At 41.7% G+C, this 19,130-nt stretch overlaps 1 protein-coding gene across 1 annotated transcript in view; it reads right to left on the bottom strand.

Moving 5' to 3' along the window:
- Nucleotides 1-2,818: 2,818 nt before the first annotated feature.
- The window catches only part of LOC132826622 (uncharacterized), a 34,764-nt gene continuing 18,452 nt past the window's right edge, over nt 2,819-19,130 (bottom strand). The window contains exons 3-5 of the mRNA XM_060842578.1: nt 17,709-17,839; nt 13,497-13,654; nt 2,819-2,937 (exon numbers count right to left, since the gene is read on the bottom strand). Of these exons, the coding sequence (XP_060698561.1) occupies nt 2,819-2,937; nt 13,497-13,654; nt 17,709-17,839 (408 nt within the window). The remainder of the gene's footprint in view (nt 2,938-13,496; nt 13,655-17,708; nt 17,840-19,130) is intronic.

Below are 19,130 nucleotides of genomic sequence, written 5' to 3'. Positions count from 1 at the left end.
GTTTGATGTCAGTGCCAAGTTTCAGATAATGCCGTAGGGACTCATGGCTCCCTAAAGTACAAGGACTAGATCAAGAAAATTAAACTATATACAGTAATAACCTAAACTGCAAAGGGAAAATAACATATAAAATCACATAAATTCTATATGTCACCAACAAATTCTTTATTTGTCTGAACAACACCACAATATCAAAAGGAAGATACAATTCTGAAGGAGGAGGCAAGAATTTAAGCTTTCAAATTTGATTCAACGCAGTGTTTGTTTGAAAACTTTGAATTCCAATGCCTTTTCAAAATGAAAATATTCCCTCTGGCTAAATTAGTGTTCTTGGAATGATACACAAATTCTTAGTGTCTGCTTTTCTATGTATGTTTTTGCTCCCTGTTAGTAACTAACTTAACATTGATTACAGTTGAAAATATATTACTGAGTGGTTAGCACTGCTGCCTCACAGTGGAAAGGACCCAGGTTTGATTCCACCCTCAGGTGACTGTGTGGAGTTTGCACATTCTCCCCGTGTCAGCATGGGTTTCTGCCAGGTGCTCTAGTTTCCTCCCACAGTCCAAAGATGTGCAGTTTAGGTAGATTGGCCACGAGGATTTGAACATAGTGTGCAGGGATGTGCAAGCTAGGTGAGTTAGCCATGGGACATGCAGGGTTACAGGGATAGGGTATGGGATTGGGATGCTCTTCAGAGGGTCAGTGTCCACTCAATGGGCCAAATGGCCTGCTCCCATACTGTAGGGATTCAATGATAAAAGTACTGATAGCAGAGAAAAGGCAATTCTGCAAAGTGAGTTGAAGCAGCCTCTCACTAGAGCAACCTAGATACCTTTACAGTTAAATCCGTAATACATTAAATGACCTAATAAGATTGTCAGGATTGTTCAGAATCTGAAACAGGCATACAAGACTTTCAATTTGAAAGAAACATTTTGGTTTGAGATAAGGAAGTCAACCATTCAATAGATGGGAAGATCTCTACGGGAAAAGCTTCCTTGACATGACAGCAAAAATGCGACATCAGTTGTCATAATTGCAGAGCATTGCTTTTCTGCATCAGCAGGTAAGGCATCAGGCAGTGCCATTATCAGAGTGGATATAAAGAGTTGAGCTGGAAAAAGCACGGCAGGTCAAGCAGTCTAACTGGTTCCACTCATGCCATTTCGGAAAGTAAACCTGCCACCCGAACCTAGTCAGGCCTATGTGGGGTGACTCTGGTCCTACACTCATATGGGCAACTCTTGTGGTTTCTGAAAGGTTGAGCAAGGCACTCAGTCAGATCATTTCAGAACGATCAATGCTAACTTTGTTAATGGTGCCTGCAGCAGGAGGTTGAATGAGTAGGAAGTGCCAAGAAGGCCGTAGTTACCTACATTATAGAAACAAATGACCTGTAAGAATCTGAAGTCAGCTTTAACTCCCTGGGGAGGAGTGAAAGCAATAAACGGATAGCCCCTTCTTAGGTCATGTGACCCACCAAAACAGATCAGACTTTATACACATAACAATTTCCTCCACGTTATTTAATTTTCTTTGAGTACAAGTTAATTTTACTCATCTGATGACAACATTGATATTGGAATGGGAATTGTAAAAGAAAACAATCAGATAAATGTTGTTGTGGTTCTGTTCGCCGAGCTGGAAGTTTTTGTTGCAAACGTTTCGTCCCCTGGCTAGGTGACATCATCAGTGCTTTGGAGCCTCCTGCGAAGCGCTTCTTTGATGTTTCTTCCGGTATTTATAGTGGTCTGTCCTTGCCGCTTCCAGGTGTCAGTTTCAGCTGTCCGCTGTAGTGGTTGATATATTGGGTCCAGGTCGATGTGTTTGTTGATGGAGTTTGTGGATGAAGGCTCCAGAGCACTGATGATGTTGCCTAGCCAGGGGACAAAATGTTTGCAACAAAAACTTCCAGCTCGGCGAACAGAACCACAACAACGAGCACCCGAGCTACAAATCTTCGCACAAACCTTGAAGATAAATGGTGTTTTTGAGTCCAGGGAACTTGGCCTCAAATAGGGCAGAATCACTTGTAATTTGGATTTACTAATAGCTAAACTAAGAATTTTTGTTGGAAAAGATAGTGTTACTTGCTTTCTTTAGGATGTTCTTTGGGCATGACCATTACTAAAGAGTAAAGACAAGCCCTGGCATTGTTAGAATACATCCCTATATACACAAGCTTAAACACATAGAACAGGTTCAAGATAAATTTCTTCCTTGCTGTTATTAGATTCCTGAATGGACCTCTCCAATTTTAAATTTAATTTTGATCCCATTCTTTGTACACATTCTCTGCCAGCATAATATTGTATTCATCGCTCTATTCTATTAACCTTGTGCATTCTGTAAGATATGATCTGCCCGAACTACATGCAAACCAAAGTTTTTCACTGTACTTATGTACATGTGACAATAATAAATAAAGTCATGTACATAGGATTTGTTTTTTGGTGATTAAGCTGGAAATACATCATAGCAGCATTTTACCTTTTAATACTGAAAGCAATTGAGAATATAATTAGGTATTTTAACCCTCAAGCCATTCAGTTAGATCACAGATAATTTTTACCCCTACTGAATTTCTCCCATCTTTGTTCTATGTTAGTACCTAGCTAATAAAAACCCCTCAATTTCAGCATTTCTGCATTCTCTCCCTACACATAGTCTTTTGGAAGGGTTGGAAAAATTGGAGTAATTGATAGGGATTCAGAGAATTCCAGATTTCTACTACCCTTATTGTTAAAATTTCAATTGGTACATACTTTTTTCATAGTTTATTAAGGAAGCAACAAACAAGCAATGTACAAATGACTTACTTCTGCAAAATCTCTTCAGAACCACAGAGCTTTAAAACGTAATCATTCCTGGCTTCGACCCTTGGCCGTGTATCACTCAAGATTGTCTGAATGAGTTCCTTGACAGTGTAGCCAGCTGGAAAAGTTAGAAAACAGATTTTGGCAAATATTTCAGTAAAGGTGAGGTGGTTCTTGTTGTTGTTTATTTTTACAATCACACAATCATGGAATCCCAACAGTGTGGAAGCAGGCCATTCAGCCCACACTGACCCTCCACAGAGCATCCTATCCAAACCCACATCCCTACCCTAACTCTGCATTTTCCATGAATAATCCACCCACCATAGGGCAGCATAGTGGCTCAGTGGTTAGCACTGCTGTCTCACAGTACCAGGGACTCGGGTTCAATTCCCGCCTCAGGCAACTGTCTGTGTGGAGTTTGTACATTCTCCCTGTGTCTGCGTGGGTTTCCTCCGGGTGCTCTGGTTTCCTCCTACAGTCCAAAGATGTGCAAGTTAGGTGAATTGGCCATGCTAAATTGCCCGTAGTGTTAGGTGCATTTGTCAGGGATAAATGTAGGGAAAAAGATCTGGGTGGGTCGGTGTGGACTTGTTGGACTGAAGGGCCTGTTTCCACACTGTAAGGAATCTAATCCCTGGACACCATGAGCAATTTAGCATGGCCAATCCATCACACCTGCACATCTTTGGGCAATGTTCTTTGTCACTGCCATAAAATATTCATATCGTACATGTTGTACTGTTGGTGTAGCTGTGCTGGAATTTGGATGGAAGCACTTGCCTTGTTAATCTAATTTGTTCTCGCCCAAATCTGGTAGATGCTGATTAAAATCTGATGTCTGTGGAATTTGAATTGCAGACATTCAGGTAACCAGAACAATTTGGACTAAAGTCTTCACTGAAATGAGTTACATGGAAGCAGATGAGGACTTTATGTTTAATAGGCTTATATCAATGTAACCTATTTAACTGAACCTAATCCTGCATTTCTTGACCTTGCACAGTCAGCGTGCTTTTTAAATTTGCCCTTTCTATCTGATCATTAAGGACGTCCTAACAATGCATTTAGAAAAGCATAGTATGGTAAACCAAATCAAAATAGCTTTAGAAAGGGAAATAATGTTTATTTTATGGATATGTTTTACTTTTTTTTGAAGGTGTAACTAGCACTTTGAATAAAGTGGAAAAATGGATGTGGTATACTTAGATTTCAAATAGGCATTAGACAAGATACCACACAAATATTAGTACACAATGTAAGGATTCATGAGTTGGGATGATATGTTCACATGGACAGAGGAATGGTAAATGGACAGGAAGAAGACAACAGGGAAACATGGGGCATTTTCAAGTTGGCGGGCTGTGATCACTGCAGTGTCATTAGGATTGTTGCTGGCATCAGCTATTTACAATCTATATTAATGACACAGGTGAAAGGACAGAGACTAATCTAATCTGACAAAACAAAGCCAGGTGGAAATTCGAACAGTGAGAGGACATAAAGAGGCCACAAAGATTTATAGAAAGACCAAAGAGTCAGCAACAGATGGCAGCTGGAATATTAACTGGGCAATGTGATGTTATTCATTCTAGTCATAAGACCAGTAAAGCAGAATATTTTTAAAATGGTGTGAAACCTGAATTTGTTAACATTGAGAGTGAATTTGGTGTATTCACACAAGGAATCCACCAAGTTAGTATATGTGTTCAATAAGCAATTCAGAGAACAAATGGAATGTTGCCTTTTATTACAAGAATATGGGGCACCAGAGAAAAAAACAGTCTTTTTACAATTGTCCAGGGTTTTTGGGCAGACCACACCTGGAATAAAGTTTGGTGATTTTGATCTCCAATATTTAAGAAAGGATACATTAGCATTAGCAAAGATTCACTAGTCAGTTTCAGGGAGTTTCTTGGAGGGGCCTTCAGTGAACTCTTGCATGTTATCTGAGATGATTCTCTGCAGCTTGTGTCATTATTTACCTGTCAAATTACTAAGGTGTCCTGCTTGCTCTATTGTGCACTTGGCAACAGCAGAAATACTCCACACTGGTAGGACTGCCTGGGATTCCCAATACCATATTTAAAGCTCAGCTTTCCTGTCTTACTTTCCTTACTTCATCACATGTTTGGCCGATTGTCATTGTAACCGCAGCAACAGAGTCGAACTACTCAGGTTACCCATCCTCAGCACTATACCATGAATCCTGCCTAATCGAGTATTACTCTTTCCCCAATGGTCAGTGTAGATAACATCTTCTCATTGTTCAATGTAGTCATATCACACACTGGAAAGCCTTTTGACATTAGAAAATCTTAACTTCAATTCAACATCGGCAAAGCTGAAGGGGAAAGGAACAAAACAAAAATGGTGTTTGCTCCTGAGAGTGTACACGGACTTTTCTACACTTTGGGTTTCACCATGTGTTTAGTCAATGAATGATCCCTGCACCCAGCTCACATCTATTAGAACTGGGTGGCAATTAAGTTAAGTCTTGAGTTAAAAGGTTTAGTGTGCAGGTTCTAAATTTGATTTTGAGGGTCTATACATATGAGTATAGGAAGGATGGAAATATTGATAGACATCTCTATTCATTTCATGTCAGCGATTAAAAACAAGGGCATAAAATAGTAATGGCAGCATTGCAACATTACATTCTTGTGAATTTAAGGAGTAGACTTTACGAATTTTCACTTCAAGCATGGGAGCATGAGAAGAAAATGTAGGCCATTCAGCTCCTTGAACCAGTTCTGCTACTCAATTGGATCATTGCTGGAATTCCATTTACCCCTCTCTGGCCCACAAGCTTTAGTGCCTTTACTGAACAATATTATGCCCCAGCCAAGATTCAGCAAATTGGTTGCAAATCCAAATTTGGGCAAATTAATCAACATGTGGACCTAGCAGCAAAAGTCCAGGAATACAAGTTGATGAAACAATCCCTTATAATCCTGTAACTATGAAATAGTTAGAGCAGTAGCAATGAGCTTTTACTTTATTTAAATACAGGTATTAATTAACAAATTCATTATCTTATCATGTAGAAGATAAACTAAATGGACCTTGAGCTTTTTTTTAAACAATTTCTATGTTCCAACTGGCTAATTGTGTGGAGCACTCCTCCCTAGTTTGCTTTAAGTGGGAAAGGAAAGCCAACACAAATACAATACATCTAGATTGTCTGTTCTTAGTCTCCCACATCCCTGACAATCATTAACTGAAGGCTCAACACTTTGCTGCATTGCTGTTTTAAAGCTTCAGTCTCTGTGATTCTACTGTTCGGGGCACCACTCCCTGCTGTTTTTCAGACTACATTTGAACTTCAAAGAGCTAGGTTTTGAAAAGGGGAGAGATTAGGAAAGATGGAGGACTGGTGAGAAAGATTAAACAAATGCAGGATTGTGAATGCTTAGGATGCACAATGAAAAGGAAGGATTTAGGGTAACAGCATGCCCTTTCCTCAAGTGGGACAGAAGATGTTGAAGAAGTACAGAATGTTTCTTTCTATAGATGACACAGGCAAGAATTTGCACAGCGGAGGTCAGCAAAAGACGACCAGAGCTTAGTGTAGTACAGAACTGGACAGTTGAGTTGTAGGTGAGCTCAAATCAATCTGGGATAGTGAATGAATGGTGCAGTGTAGTATGAAGGTGTTAGTATTAAGTATGTAGGTGGCTAAATAATGAATAAAAATTCATGACACGGGAAGAGACAAGTGACCCTATGGGAAAAATTGAGTAATCACTCTTCTGTTAATGCATATGTTGGTAGACATTCATAACAAAAGGAAGGGATTACATAGGAACCTTGATTATCTGGCATTTGATTATCCAAATTTCAGATTATCCAAACAAGATCACAATGTCTTGATCTTTGGCTAAACTGTGTATTCTGGTATTTGATTATCCAAACAAAATATTTCCCACCCATGTCATTCGGATAATTGAGGCTCCTCTGTATCTTCACCTTGCATGTACTTCAATTCTTTGTAATTTCTGTTATATTCATAAAATCAAAAAAAAAGGCGCAATAATTCACCTGCACAAGGTAGCTGGTCATATCTAACCCAAAACCATCAAGCTTTCCCTTTCTGGCTGCCCACATTGTGAGTCCCCCACTTGTCACTGGTTGAGCACTCATGAAACTGGGTAGATACTCAAAAGTGGCATTGATTGCCCAGTGAAGGGCCTCAATTGGCAGCAGAACAGGAAACCTCTCTGTGAACCTGGAATTAACCAGGACAGAAGCAGGAAATGTCCCAACCAGTTAAATACACTCCCACCATCAAATGCCCCTCAGAGGAGGGTATTAAATTATGTTCCGCATACTCAGAGATTTTTTTTTAGTCCCTTCCCAAATTTTCCATTCCTGGCAACATCCTGGTAAATCTTTTCTGAATCCTATCTAGCTTCTTAATATCCATCTTATAACAGGGTGGCCAGAACAAGACAATACTTCAGAAGAGGTCTTACCAACATCCTGTACAACCTCAACATGAAATCTGAACCCCAATACTCAAAGGTCTGAGCAATGAAAGCAAGCGTGCTCAAGGCTGAAACAAGCATCCTGTCGCCACCTTCAGTTCCCATCCAAGCCATACACTACCTGACTTGGAAACATATTGCTGTTTCCTCACTGTCACCGTGGCAACAGTGATGCTGCCATGACTAATGTGCAAATGAAAGTAAATGTGGGAGCTTCCTGATTCTTCATGACTCATTGATTAAATCAGAAAAGTAGCAATATCTAAAATCTTCACTGAAGTTCAACAATTTCTTACTGTTGACTGAAGTGTAGTTTGTTTTGATACAAGCTGCTAGTTTTCTTTAATCTATGACTAACATTGCTATATTTTTGTTACATCTATATAGACAAAGGGGGAAGGTCCATCGTACAATAACATTGCAAATCCATGGCAACACTAAGGCTAAAATAGTAGGGAAAATTAGTTAAGTTAAAATATATATGTTTGATGATTACTATATTTTATTTGAGTAAAATAACTTTTGGCAGTATCAACCATACCTAATCATTTTGGAGATTATATCATGACTGAAAACTTCAGCACAATGTCATGATCGATCCACACCTGTCAATAAAGTTAAATTACTGACAACACACATTTCTATATTATTTATCTCCCCTCTGAATTAGCAGATGAGACTTTGTCCCAATACCGCCAATCATCTTTTACTCCTTCCAGTGAATTTGTAAAATTGAGTTTCAAAAGTGTACAAAAGTGGTTCCTAATTGTTTCCAATCATGTTTGATTTGGGGTCAAGACCCACTGCAGTCTTGCGCATAAAGATCTGACTCAGCTGTGCAGTACGTCAAGATATTACACTAATGGCCAAGACATTAAACTGGGAATTACACTTGCAAAGGCGGGGGAATAAGATCCCGTTGCATTATTTCAAAGAAGAGCAAAGGAGAAATCCCCACTGTCCTGACCAATATTTATTCCTGAAGTAATATCATACAACAAAAAACAGATTACCTGGTTAATATCACATTGTGAGAACTTGCTGTGTGCAAACTGGCTCCTTCATACACTGATGGCAATAATCGGAAAGCACTTCATTGGCTGTGAAGGTCTTTCATATGTCCAATGGCTTTGTAAAGCACCATATAAACAAAACGTTTTCTTACTTTTCAAGTTCAGTCTTGAAAAGTATGACTGTGTTGTAGCCCTGCTTCACGGATGCTGCCTGACCAGCTATGCTTTTCCAGCACCACACTTATCTCCAGCATCTGCAATCCTCTCTTTCTCCCATGTATCTTCCAAACCAATGGGAATAGTTTCTCTTTACCTACAATACTTGATTCTCTTAACATCTTGAAAACCTTTTGATCAAATCATCCTTTTATCTTCGTAAATTACAGGGAATATAGCCCTAGTTTGTGTAACCTTCCTCTTGTAAATGAACTCCTGAGGTATTGTTCTAGTAAGTTTACAGTGTACTCTTCCAAGAATAATGTATCTTTCCTAAGATATGGTGCCTAGAACTGCTGACAGTATTCCATCTGGGCTCTAATCAGGACTTTGTCAAGCTGAAATGTGATTTCCACTCCTACTCACTTAACACGTTTCTTAAAATCCTTCCTGGGCAGATGAAAGATCAACTGGCTGAAATGGTAGCTCGACTTCAGTTTCTGCAGATGCTGCCAGACATTTTCAGGAAGACTTTCTGCCTACTATGGAAATAGGAATTGCTGGAGAAACTCAGCAGGTTTGGCAGCATCTGTGGAGAGAGAAACTGATTGAATGTTTCATGTTGAGTGACTCGCCTTTGCAATTCAGAATCTCTGCACTGATCTAGCTGCCTGACCAGGTTCTGGATCAGTGGTGCTGGAAGAGCACAGCAGTTCAGGCAGCATCCAAAGTGCAGCGAAATCGACGTTTCGGGCAAAAGCCATTCATCAGGAATAAAGGCAGTGAGCCTGAAGCGTGGAGAGATAAGCTAGAGGAGGGTGGGGGTGGGGAGAGAGTAGCATAGAGTACAATGGGTGAGTGGGGGAGGAGATGAAAGTGATAGGTCAGGGAGGAGAGGGTGGAGTGGATAGGTGGAAAAGGAGCTAGGCAGGTCGGACAAGTCCGGACAAGTCATGGGGACAGTGCTGAGCTGGAAGTTTGAAACTAGGGTGAGGTGGGGGAAGGGGCAATGAGGAAGCTATTGAAGTCCACATTGATGCCCTGGGGTTGAAATGTTCCGAGGCGGAAGACGAGGCGTTCTTCCTTTAGGCATCTGGTGGTGAGGGAGCGGTGGTGAAGGAGGCCCAGGACCTCCATGTCCTCGGCAGAGTGGGAAGGGGAGTTGAAATGTTGGGCCACGGGGCGGTGTGGTTGATTGGTGTGGGTGTCCCGGAGATGTTCCCTAAAGCGCTCTGCTAGGAGGTGCCCAGTCTCCCCAATGTAGAGGAGACCACATCGGGAGCAACGGATACAATAAATGATATTAGTGGATGTGCAGGTAAAACTTTGATGGAGGTGGAAGGCTCCTTTAGGGCCTTGGATAGAGGTGAGGGAGGAGGTGTGGGCGCAGGTTTTGCAGTTCCTGCAGTGGCAGGGGAAAGTGCCAGGATGGGAGGGTGGGTTGTAGGGGGGCATGGACCTGACCAGGTAGTCATGGAGGGAACGGTCTTTGCGGAAGGTGGAAAGGGGTGGGGAGGGAAATATATCCCTGGTGGTGGGGTCTTTTTGGAGGTGGTGGAAATGTCGGCGGATGATTTGGTTTATGCGAAGGTTTGTAGGGTGGAAGGTGAGCACCAGGAGCGTTCTGTCCTTGTTACTGTTGGAGGGGTAGGGTCTGAGGGCGGAGGTGCTGGATGTGGACAAGATGCGTTGGAGGGCATCTTTAACCACGTGGGAAGGGAAATTGCAGTCTCTACAGAAGGAGGCCATCTGGTGTGTTCTGTGGTGGAACTGGTCCTCCTGGGAGCAGATACGGCAGAGGTGGAGGAATTGGAAATACGGGATGGCATTTTTGCAAGAGGTAGGGTAGGAAGAGTTGTAATCCAGGTAGCTGTGGGAGTCGGTGGGTTTGTAAAAAATGTCAGTGTCAAGTCGGTTGTCATTAATGGAGATGGAGAAGTCCAGGAAGGGGAGGGAGGTGTCAGAGATGGTCCAGATAAATTTAAGGTCAGGGTGGAATGTGTTGGTGAAGTTGATGAATTGCTCAATCTCCTCGCGGGAGCATGAGGTGACGCCAATGCAGTCATCAATGTAGCGGAGGAAGAGGTGGGGAGTGGTGCCGGTGTAATTACGGAAGATCAACTGTTCTATGTAGCCAACAAAGAGACAGGCATAGCTGGGGCCCATACGTGTGCCCATGGCTACACCTTTGGTCTGGAGGAAGTGGGAGGATTCAAAGGAGAAATTGTTAAGGGTGAGGACCATTTTGGCCAAACGAATGAGAGTGTCGGTGGAAGGGTACTGTGGGGGACATCTGGAGAGGAAAAAATGGAGGCCCTGGTCATGGCAGATGGAAGTGTAGAGGAATTGGATATCCATGGTGAAGATGAGGTGTTGGGGGCCGGGGAAACGGAAGTCTTGGAGGAGGTGGAGGGCGTGGGTGGTGTCTTGAACATATGTGGGGAGTTCCTGGACTAGGGGGGATAGGACAGTGTTGAGGTAGGTAGAGATGAGTTCAGTGGGGCAGGAGTATGCTGAGACAATGGGTCGGCCAGGGTGGTCAGGCTTGTGGATCTTGGGAAGGAGGTAGAACCGGGCAGTGCGGGGTTCCCGAACTATGAGGTTGGAAGCTGTGGGTGGGAGATCTCCTGAGGTGATGAGGTTCTGTATGGTCTGGGAGATGGTGGTTTGGTGATGGGGGGGTGGGGTCATGGTCGAGGGGGCAGTAGGAAGAGGTGTCTTCGAGTTGGCCTTTGGCTTCAGCTGTGCAGAGGTCAGTGCGCCAGACTACCACTGCGCCCCCTTTATCCGCTGGCTTAATGGTGAGGTTGGGATTGGAGCAGAGGGATTGGTGGGCTGTGCGTTGTGAGGGTGAGAGGTTGGAATGGGGGAGGGGGGTAGACAGGTTGAGGCAGTTAATGTCCCGGCGGCAGTTAGAAATGAAGAGCTCGAGGGCAGGTAATAGGCCAGCGCGGGGTGTCCAGGTGGATGCAGTGTGTTGGAGGTGGGTGAAGAGGTCCCCGGAAAATGGGCAGGAGTCCTGATTGTGAAAGTAAGCTCGGAGGCGGAGGCGACGGAAGAATTGTTCAACGTCATGGCGTGTATTAAATTCATTGATGCATGGACGGAGGGGGATGAAGGTGAGTCCTTTGCTGAGGACTGATCGTTCGTCCTCAGTGAGTCATTGTTTTTACCGAGCTACCTGACCAGCTGAGTTTTCCCACAAAAGGAATGTTGTAATGAACAGGTTATGTGTTTTGTCTGAGGAATATCTTCTTTAGTATAGTCCTATTGGTTATTATACCTAAGGAGGTAGATGTGGCCTTAATTTACTGACTCCTCTGAGTGTGGCACCTCCAGTGCAGCACTCCTGGAGTACTGCATTGGTGTATTTGCCTTGATTTTATGCTCAACTCTGAGGCTGGGACTTGAATCCACACCTTCTGACTTTGGTAACTCCTCAAGCACTATGGATACTTTAGTGTCCAAGCTCCTACTTAAAGTTGACATTGAGTGACAGGAGGACTTTCTGAAACTCAATCAATTGCAGAGCTTATTGCTCATTTGTATTAACTTCTGGGAATTCTGCGAGCCTTGGAAATGAAAGTATTGACTTAGCTCTGCACATGCAGGCTGTTTCCTGTGGGGGTTATTTAGGTCTCTGGCTCTACAAATGATACACAATATGGGATATTGCTTATACAAAGCTTGTTGAGTACCAGAGGAATTTAATAATGGATATCAGCTTAGACTATCAAAACAAAATCAAACACTTGTTTTTGGCAGCTTGGCTCAATGGTAACACATTGATTTAGAAGGTCATGTGTTTACGTTGTGCTACAGAGATTTGAGCACAATATCTAGGCTGGCACATATTTGCTGAGAAAATGCAACAAGAGATGCTGCCTCTTGGAGCCACGGCCAAACCAAGGCAGTGTCTTCAAACATCCATGAAAGCTTAATCAATTACTTCTTCATTTCTGTGGGAGGTTGGTGGTGTGGAAATTAACTGCTGTGTTTGCTCCTTCAAGCAATAATTCTCCATTGGCTGTAATACATTCTGACTGGGGGACATGGTCCTGATGTTGTGGAAGGTAATACAGACATGCACCCCTTTCCTCCTTTGATTACTGACAGAATGGCATCTAATCAGGAGCCTTTTTTCAGACAGGCTATCTCGGGGGGAAAATCTATCAGTCTGTGGAGGTGTCAACTATAGAAATATCAAAATACAGAATCAATAAAAATGCTGAGCCTAATCTACCAACAATTTAAACTTCCACATTTCGCATCTGCCCTGATTTAATTTCTCAGAGTCTTAACGCAGGCCACAGTTTCATTCTTCTAGGATTCACAAACCTGCTTATTCCAAATTGTCTTTTCAATTTCTGATTAAACTACAAGCATTACAAGAATAACTTCCCTCAAACTAATTTGCCCCACTGGTGCCTTCCTGAATGACTGCAATCCTTGTGGTTTATGAACACCCACAGTGCTATTAGAAAGGGTGTTCCAGGATTTTGACACGGCGTCAGTGAAGAAATAGCAATATAGTTCCATGACTGAGATGAGTATTTTCTTCCAGATTGTTTTTGATCGATTTTCAATTCCCCCAGCAATTGCCTCGTGAGCAGTAGTCAGACCTCTGGCTTACAAGCCCTGCAACACTACATCACTGTTCTGCTACAGATTAGCTCTTTTAACAGGCCACTATGTGGACTACTGGCCTTTTATGCTGTCTGTATTTTCTTTCTTTGGATTTGATTAAGCATTTAAGATACAAAGGGGAAATACTGAACAGGTTAGCTGGCCAGGAACAGATCCCTCAGTCAATTTATAAATTGGTTGATATGTTAGTGACAGTTCACAAGGATATGTAAAATGATATCTGTGCTCTGCTCAAATGCAGTGGACAGAAATTGAGATGAAAAGTTAAATGCAAGTATGTTGAAAAAACTAGTTTCTCTAGAAATGTCAACCATTTCTCTTCTATGGCCTATGGGGCCAATAAAGAACACCTTGAATGTAAAAACACTACCAACCATGTACGGATGTTTGAACTGGTTCTGGAAAAATGTCAGTCACAATCGTTACAGGAATATGCCAGATCCAGAGAAGCTCATCGGGAAGAACTGTGACAACACTCCTGATCAGACCGTAGTCAGACTGCATCGCTGAACTCAGGTATTTAGCTCTTAGCCTGTGCAACAAAAACAAAAGGAGCTGTGAGCAACAGAGAGAGAGAGAGAGAGAGAGAAAGAAAGAGAGAGAGAGAGAGAGAGAGAGAAAGGGAGACAGAAAGACAGAGAGAGAGAGAGACAGAGTGAGACAGAGAAAGAGAGAGAGTGTGAGACACAAAGACACAGAGAGGGACAGATAAAGACAGAAGTAAAACCTGAATTCAGGTTTATTTACACCAGCTGGTCAGGCAGCATCTGAGGAGCAAGAGAATCATTGTTTCAGGCCAGAGCCCTTCAAGGCTTCAGCAAAACTGGAAAAGCTGGCAATTGAACAAGCTCTTACAGTGGAAACTGTTACAATGGAAACTGTTTGGGAGCACAAAGGACATCAAAGTAAAGAACTCTGCATTTGTTGACAAGTTGAGTTAAGATCTAATTGCAGTGTTTATTTGGAAGTATCTTGTTCGTTTTTACAAATGCAAAAGGCACCTCAATGGACTTCCAGCCCTTTCTATCTAATATTATTTTTATTATTGTTAACAGATCTGTTGTGTTCTGACTTTATGCCCTGGCAACATAGGCACTGAAATAAGCTCTACAGACTGCTTGGAGAAACAAATTAATTAGCAAGAGAGATTGCTATTTTAGTCAGACAGCATAGCATTGTAAACAACAACGCAATAATACGCTGGTGCTATGGAGCTTCGCCCTTTACCTCCATTAAAGCTGGTGACAGGAAGCCGATATTTTCGCACTTTATTTGACCTCGGACAGCATTCAGAAATAACTTGGGTGGTTTTCCAGTGACTGACTCCAACGTGGCAGGAATCTAATAGATGCAGAATACGACGGGAAGGAAGGGGCTTGGAAAAACTTGCTCAGATAGCTGCATCTTTTGGGATTTTCTAGAAAGTTGCTTCAATCTACCTGAAAGCATCCCTGTCTGCAGCTAAATGTTCTAAATAAATTAACAGAGAATAATGTTCCAACTAGTGTGGAATGAACTGGGCATTGAATCTAGAATGGCTAAACTCAAAGACGTTTCACTATTGTTTATATTTTTTTGACTACAGTGTTGTCTTCCTGGCTTATGCTTTTCTATTGATTTTTTTCTATTTTCTTTAATATTCTGCATGAGTATTAGGTGTTGTTTAGCACTCTTGCATTCTTGTCCACTGTAAACGTCTTATAGACATTACTGCCATTATCGTATTATAGAGGCAAAACTTTACAGAATTGCCTCAACATTGGCAACTGAATGAAGCCTTATAGAAACCAGGTCAGGTAAGGTACACGAAAAATTGTTGGATGGAGAGCTCTTATGTAAGTAGGTCTTTGGCTACTGGGCATGCAGAAGAAGTTGAAGCATTAAGAGGAACACTGGAGAAAAATAATGATGAATTTTTGGTTCCATCTCATTGCAACATAGCTTACAAGAAACAGGTCACCCAAAACAGAACCCTTAAAGAACCGTGTATGTGGAAAAGATAATTAGGTTTGGTACGCTTGCCTTCGTTGCTAAGTCTTTTGAGTTAGGATTGGGAAGTCATGTTGAGGTTGTACAGGACATTGGTGAGGCCTCTTCTGGAGTACTGTGTCCAGTTCTAGTTGCTCAGTTATATTATTAAGGATATTATTAAGCTGGAGGGGTCCCAAAGAAATTTACCAGGACATTGCTGCGTATGGAAAGTTTGAGTAACAAATGATAGGCTGGGACTTTTTTTCATTGGAGCATAGGAGGTGAAGGAGGTGGCCGGATAGAAAAGTATAAAACATTGAGAAGAATAGATAGAGTTAATGGTTGTTGTCTTTTCCCTAGGATGGGGGATTTCAAGACTAGGGAGCATGTTTATAAGGTGAGAGGAGAGGGATTTTAAAAAGTATGAGGGGCAAATATTTTACACAGAGGGTTGTTCACATGTGGACTGAACTTCCTGAGGGAGTGGTGAAAATGACTGGTACAATTACAACATTTAAAAAAGACATTTTGGTAGGAACATGAATAGGAAAGGTATGGAAGGATATGGGATAGGAGCAGGCAAGTGGGACTAGTTTAGTTTGGGATTATGTTCAGCATGGGTAGATTGGACCAAAGGGTCTGTTTTTGTGCTTTATTACCAGACGCAGAGGAGCCCAAAGTATATAGTAACAAGAAAATTAAGAGCAAAGAGCTGGAGCAGGAACATGAAGGAAGGGAGAAACACCTCAAAGATTGAACTCAAAGATTGGATTCCAACATCATTCCAATGGATGGATTACCATTAATGCAACACCCTGTTGAAGAAGGAAAGGAGAAAGATTACAGGAAGCTATAGACCAGTTAGTCTAACATCTGTTGTTGGGAAAATACTAGAGTCCATTATTTAGAAGAAAAAACAGGATGCTTAGAAAAGCCTAATACTTGATAAATTTAAGGATATAACATGTGGATTGTTAAAGAGGAATTAGTAGAGGTAGTGCATTCGGACTTCCAGAAGCATTCAGTGAAGTTAAAAAGTTATTGCACAATATAGTAACTCACAATCTAGAGGTAATACATTAGCATGATTGGGGATTGGATAAAAGAAGACTTGGTAGAGAGGGCAGAGTGTAATGTATCTAAATTTGCCGCTGACACAAAAAATGGATGAGTGCACATGTTGTGATGAGGACATAAAGAATCTGCACAGGATTATAGGTTGAGGAAGTGGGCAAAAAATTGTCAGATGGAGTTTAATGTATGAAAATGTGAGGCCATTTACTTTGATTGGATGACTCAAAAAACAGATAATAATTTAAATGGAGAGAGGTTCCAAGAAAGTGCAGTATGGAAAGATTTTAACACTCTTGTACTTGAAATGATAAAAGTTAACATGAAAGTACAGCAAGTAATTAAGAAGGAAAATTGAATTGCTTGACCTTTATTGCTAGGGGTTTGAGTCATGTTGCAACTTCCCAGTGCAATGGTGAGGCTGCACCGGTGGCAATGGTTTGGTCCCCACATAGAAAGGAGGATATTCTGGCTTGGGAGGCAGCTGGGAAGATATTCACCGGGCTGTTTCCTGGGATGACGAGGTTGACTTATCAAGAATGGCTACCCAGGTTAAGCCTTTATTCATTAGAGTTCAGGAGAATGAGGGTGATCTTATTGAAAGTTCTGAGGGAGCTTGACAAGATCAATGTTGAGAAGGTACTTCTATTAGTCAGGAACTTTCAGACTAAGAGACATAGTCACACCCAGTTAAAACTGCAAAGGGTTTCTTCTCTCAGAGGATCGTGAATATTGGAATTTTCCAGCTCATGGAGCTGTGGAGGCTAGCTCACTGGAAGTTTTAAAAAGAGGAGGCAGATCGATTTTTGAAATATCAGGGAGTTGAGGGTCATGAGGGGCTGGTATGAAAGAAGAGTTAATGCTTGAGGCAAATCAGCCATGATCTTATAAAATGGCAAGGTGCAATGGAGGTTGGGCCTATTCCTGCTCCAATGTCTTATGTTCTTACTAAATCAGAAGAAAATGAAGTAAAGATGTCTGGCAGAGATTGGGCTGAGGAGCATTAAATCACATTAAACTAAATGTGAAAAAGCTTTGATAGAAAGAGAGTGGTTATAGGAGCTGTGATTAGTGTAGATTTTACAAACTAGCACCCCTAGGCCACATCTGCTGGAGTTTCTAATCAATGCAACTGTCAGGCAAAGCTTTCTGCTGGAGGTGCTCATTTATAACGTTGATGTTGGAAGCACACCTGGACTAAATGGAATGTTATTTTTTTTAAAATCCTGTTCTCTTCTCTAAGTTCCAGCCCTAGTTTGCCAGAAGTAGAATTATTTAAATGTAAGCATGTTAAATGGGGCACTTCCTGATTCTGTTAAGTTTGTGCTGTAGTTGCCATATTATAGTGTAAAATTAATTCTTAAACATAAGCTGGATTTAAAAGACAAAAGTACATCAACAACAGAGATGGAGCCCTAAGGGGCAACAGCTGAATGGATTGAGAAAGCTTGGAAACTACATTTTATGCCTTTACTTAAACACTAGGCACAGATCAGATATTACGATCAATGGTTCATGACTTTATTTGAATGTTTCTGACTCACACATTTAACATGCTGCAGAAGGCAGCAACCTCCTCATTGCTTCCTCCAGGTTTATCTACAAGCTTCAGTTCATGGTCCTTCGGAGGCAGTGACCCTCTGTTCAATTCCTCTGGGTTGTACGTAACTGAAAACTGGAATCAAAAGTAATGTCAAAGTTGAAATAACAACAAAGGATTTTGACACCAAGGCAGCAGGACAGTTTTCATAAAGTTTATGAATGGTTAGGAAGGATGTGAAGACTGGAACTAGGATTTCACAGCAGAAGCCATCTGGTAAACATGTCTTAGGATATAAAACCATTAGAAATTGGAGCTGGGGTAGGCATTTGTCCCTTATAGATTATGGTTGAACCGCGTTTAGCTTTAACTCCTCTTTCATGTCGCCCCCCCCACCCCCGGTCCTCAGCTTCCCAATATTTCAAAAGTCCATCTATTGCCTTTTTAAATACTTTCAGTGATCTAGTCTCTACAAATCTCTGGGGCAGAAAATTTCAACCACTCACTCGTCTCTGGGAGGAGACATTTCTTAGCATCTCATTTTTAAACATGTGTCCCCTTCTTCTGTAACTAAATCATCTAGTTCGAGATTCACCCTCGAGTAGAAAAATCTTCTCAAGATCTCTCCTGTCAAGACCCTCCAGAATTGGAGACATTTTGATTAGATCACCCGCTCATTCTTCTTAACTCTTCGGCATTAGGTTATCATTCTCAATAAGTCAACTCTTTCACCCTAGAAATTAACCTAGTAAATCTCTTTTGAAAAGCCTCCAAAGCCATTATGTTCTTTCTTGGGTGAAGACTGTGCACAGTACTCGAGTGGCATAGTGCTCGGTGGTTAGCACTGCTGCCTCACAGCACCAGGGACCTGGGTTTGATTCCCGCCTCGGGTGACTGTGTGGGATTTGCCTTGTGTCTGCGTGGGTTTCCTCTGGGTGCTCTGGCTTTCTCCCACAATCCTAAGATGTGCAGGTCAGGTGAATTGTTCATGCTAAATTGTCCATAGTGATAGGTGCATTAGTCAAGGGTAAATATGGGGTAGGGGAATGGGTCTGGGTGGGTTACTCTTCAGAGGGTGGATGTAGACATGTTAGATCGAATGGCCTGTTTCTATACTGTAGGGAATCTAATCTAATCTACTCCAGGTACTGCAACACTAACATGCTGCCAAGATACATTACTAAGATTTCCTTATGTGTAAATGCCAACTCTCTTGTAACAAAGATCAAAATTCCATTTGCATTCTTAATTACTTGCTGTATTTGCATGTTAATTTGGCATTTCCAGTACAAGGACATCCAGCTCTCCGCTGAACTTTATTTGAAACCTCTCTCCATTTAGGTAATTGCCTTTTGAGTCTTCTTATCAAAATGCATGACCTCACAGTTTCCAGCATCTGCCAAACTTTTGCCCTCTCATTCAACCT

Source organism: Hemiscyllium ocellatum, chromosome 23 (assembly GCF_020745735.1).
Source record: "Hemiscyllium ocellatum isolate sHemOce1 chromosome 23, sHemOce1.pat.X.cur, whole genome shotgun sequence".
NCBI classification, from domain to species: Eukaryota; Metazoa; Chordata; class Chondrichthyes; order Orectolobiformes; family Hemiscylliidae; genus Hemiscyllium; species Hemiscyllium ocellatum.
Note: the sequence above shows the minus strand (reverse complement) of the source record. Positions and strands in the feature narration are given on the sequence as shown.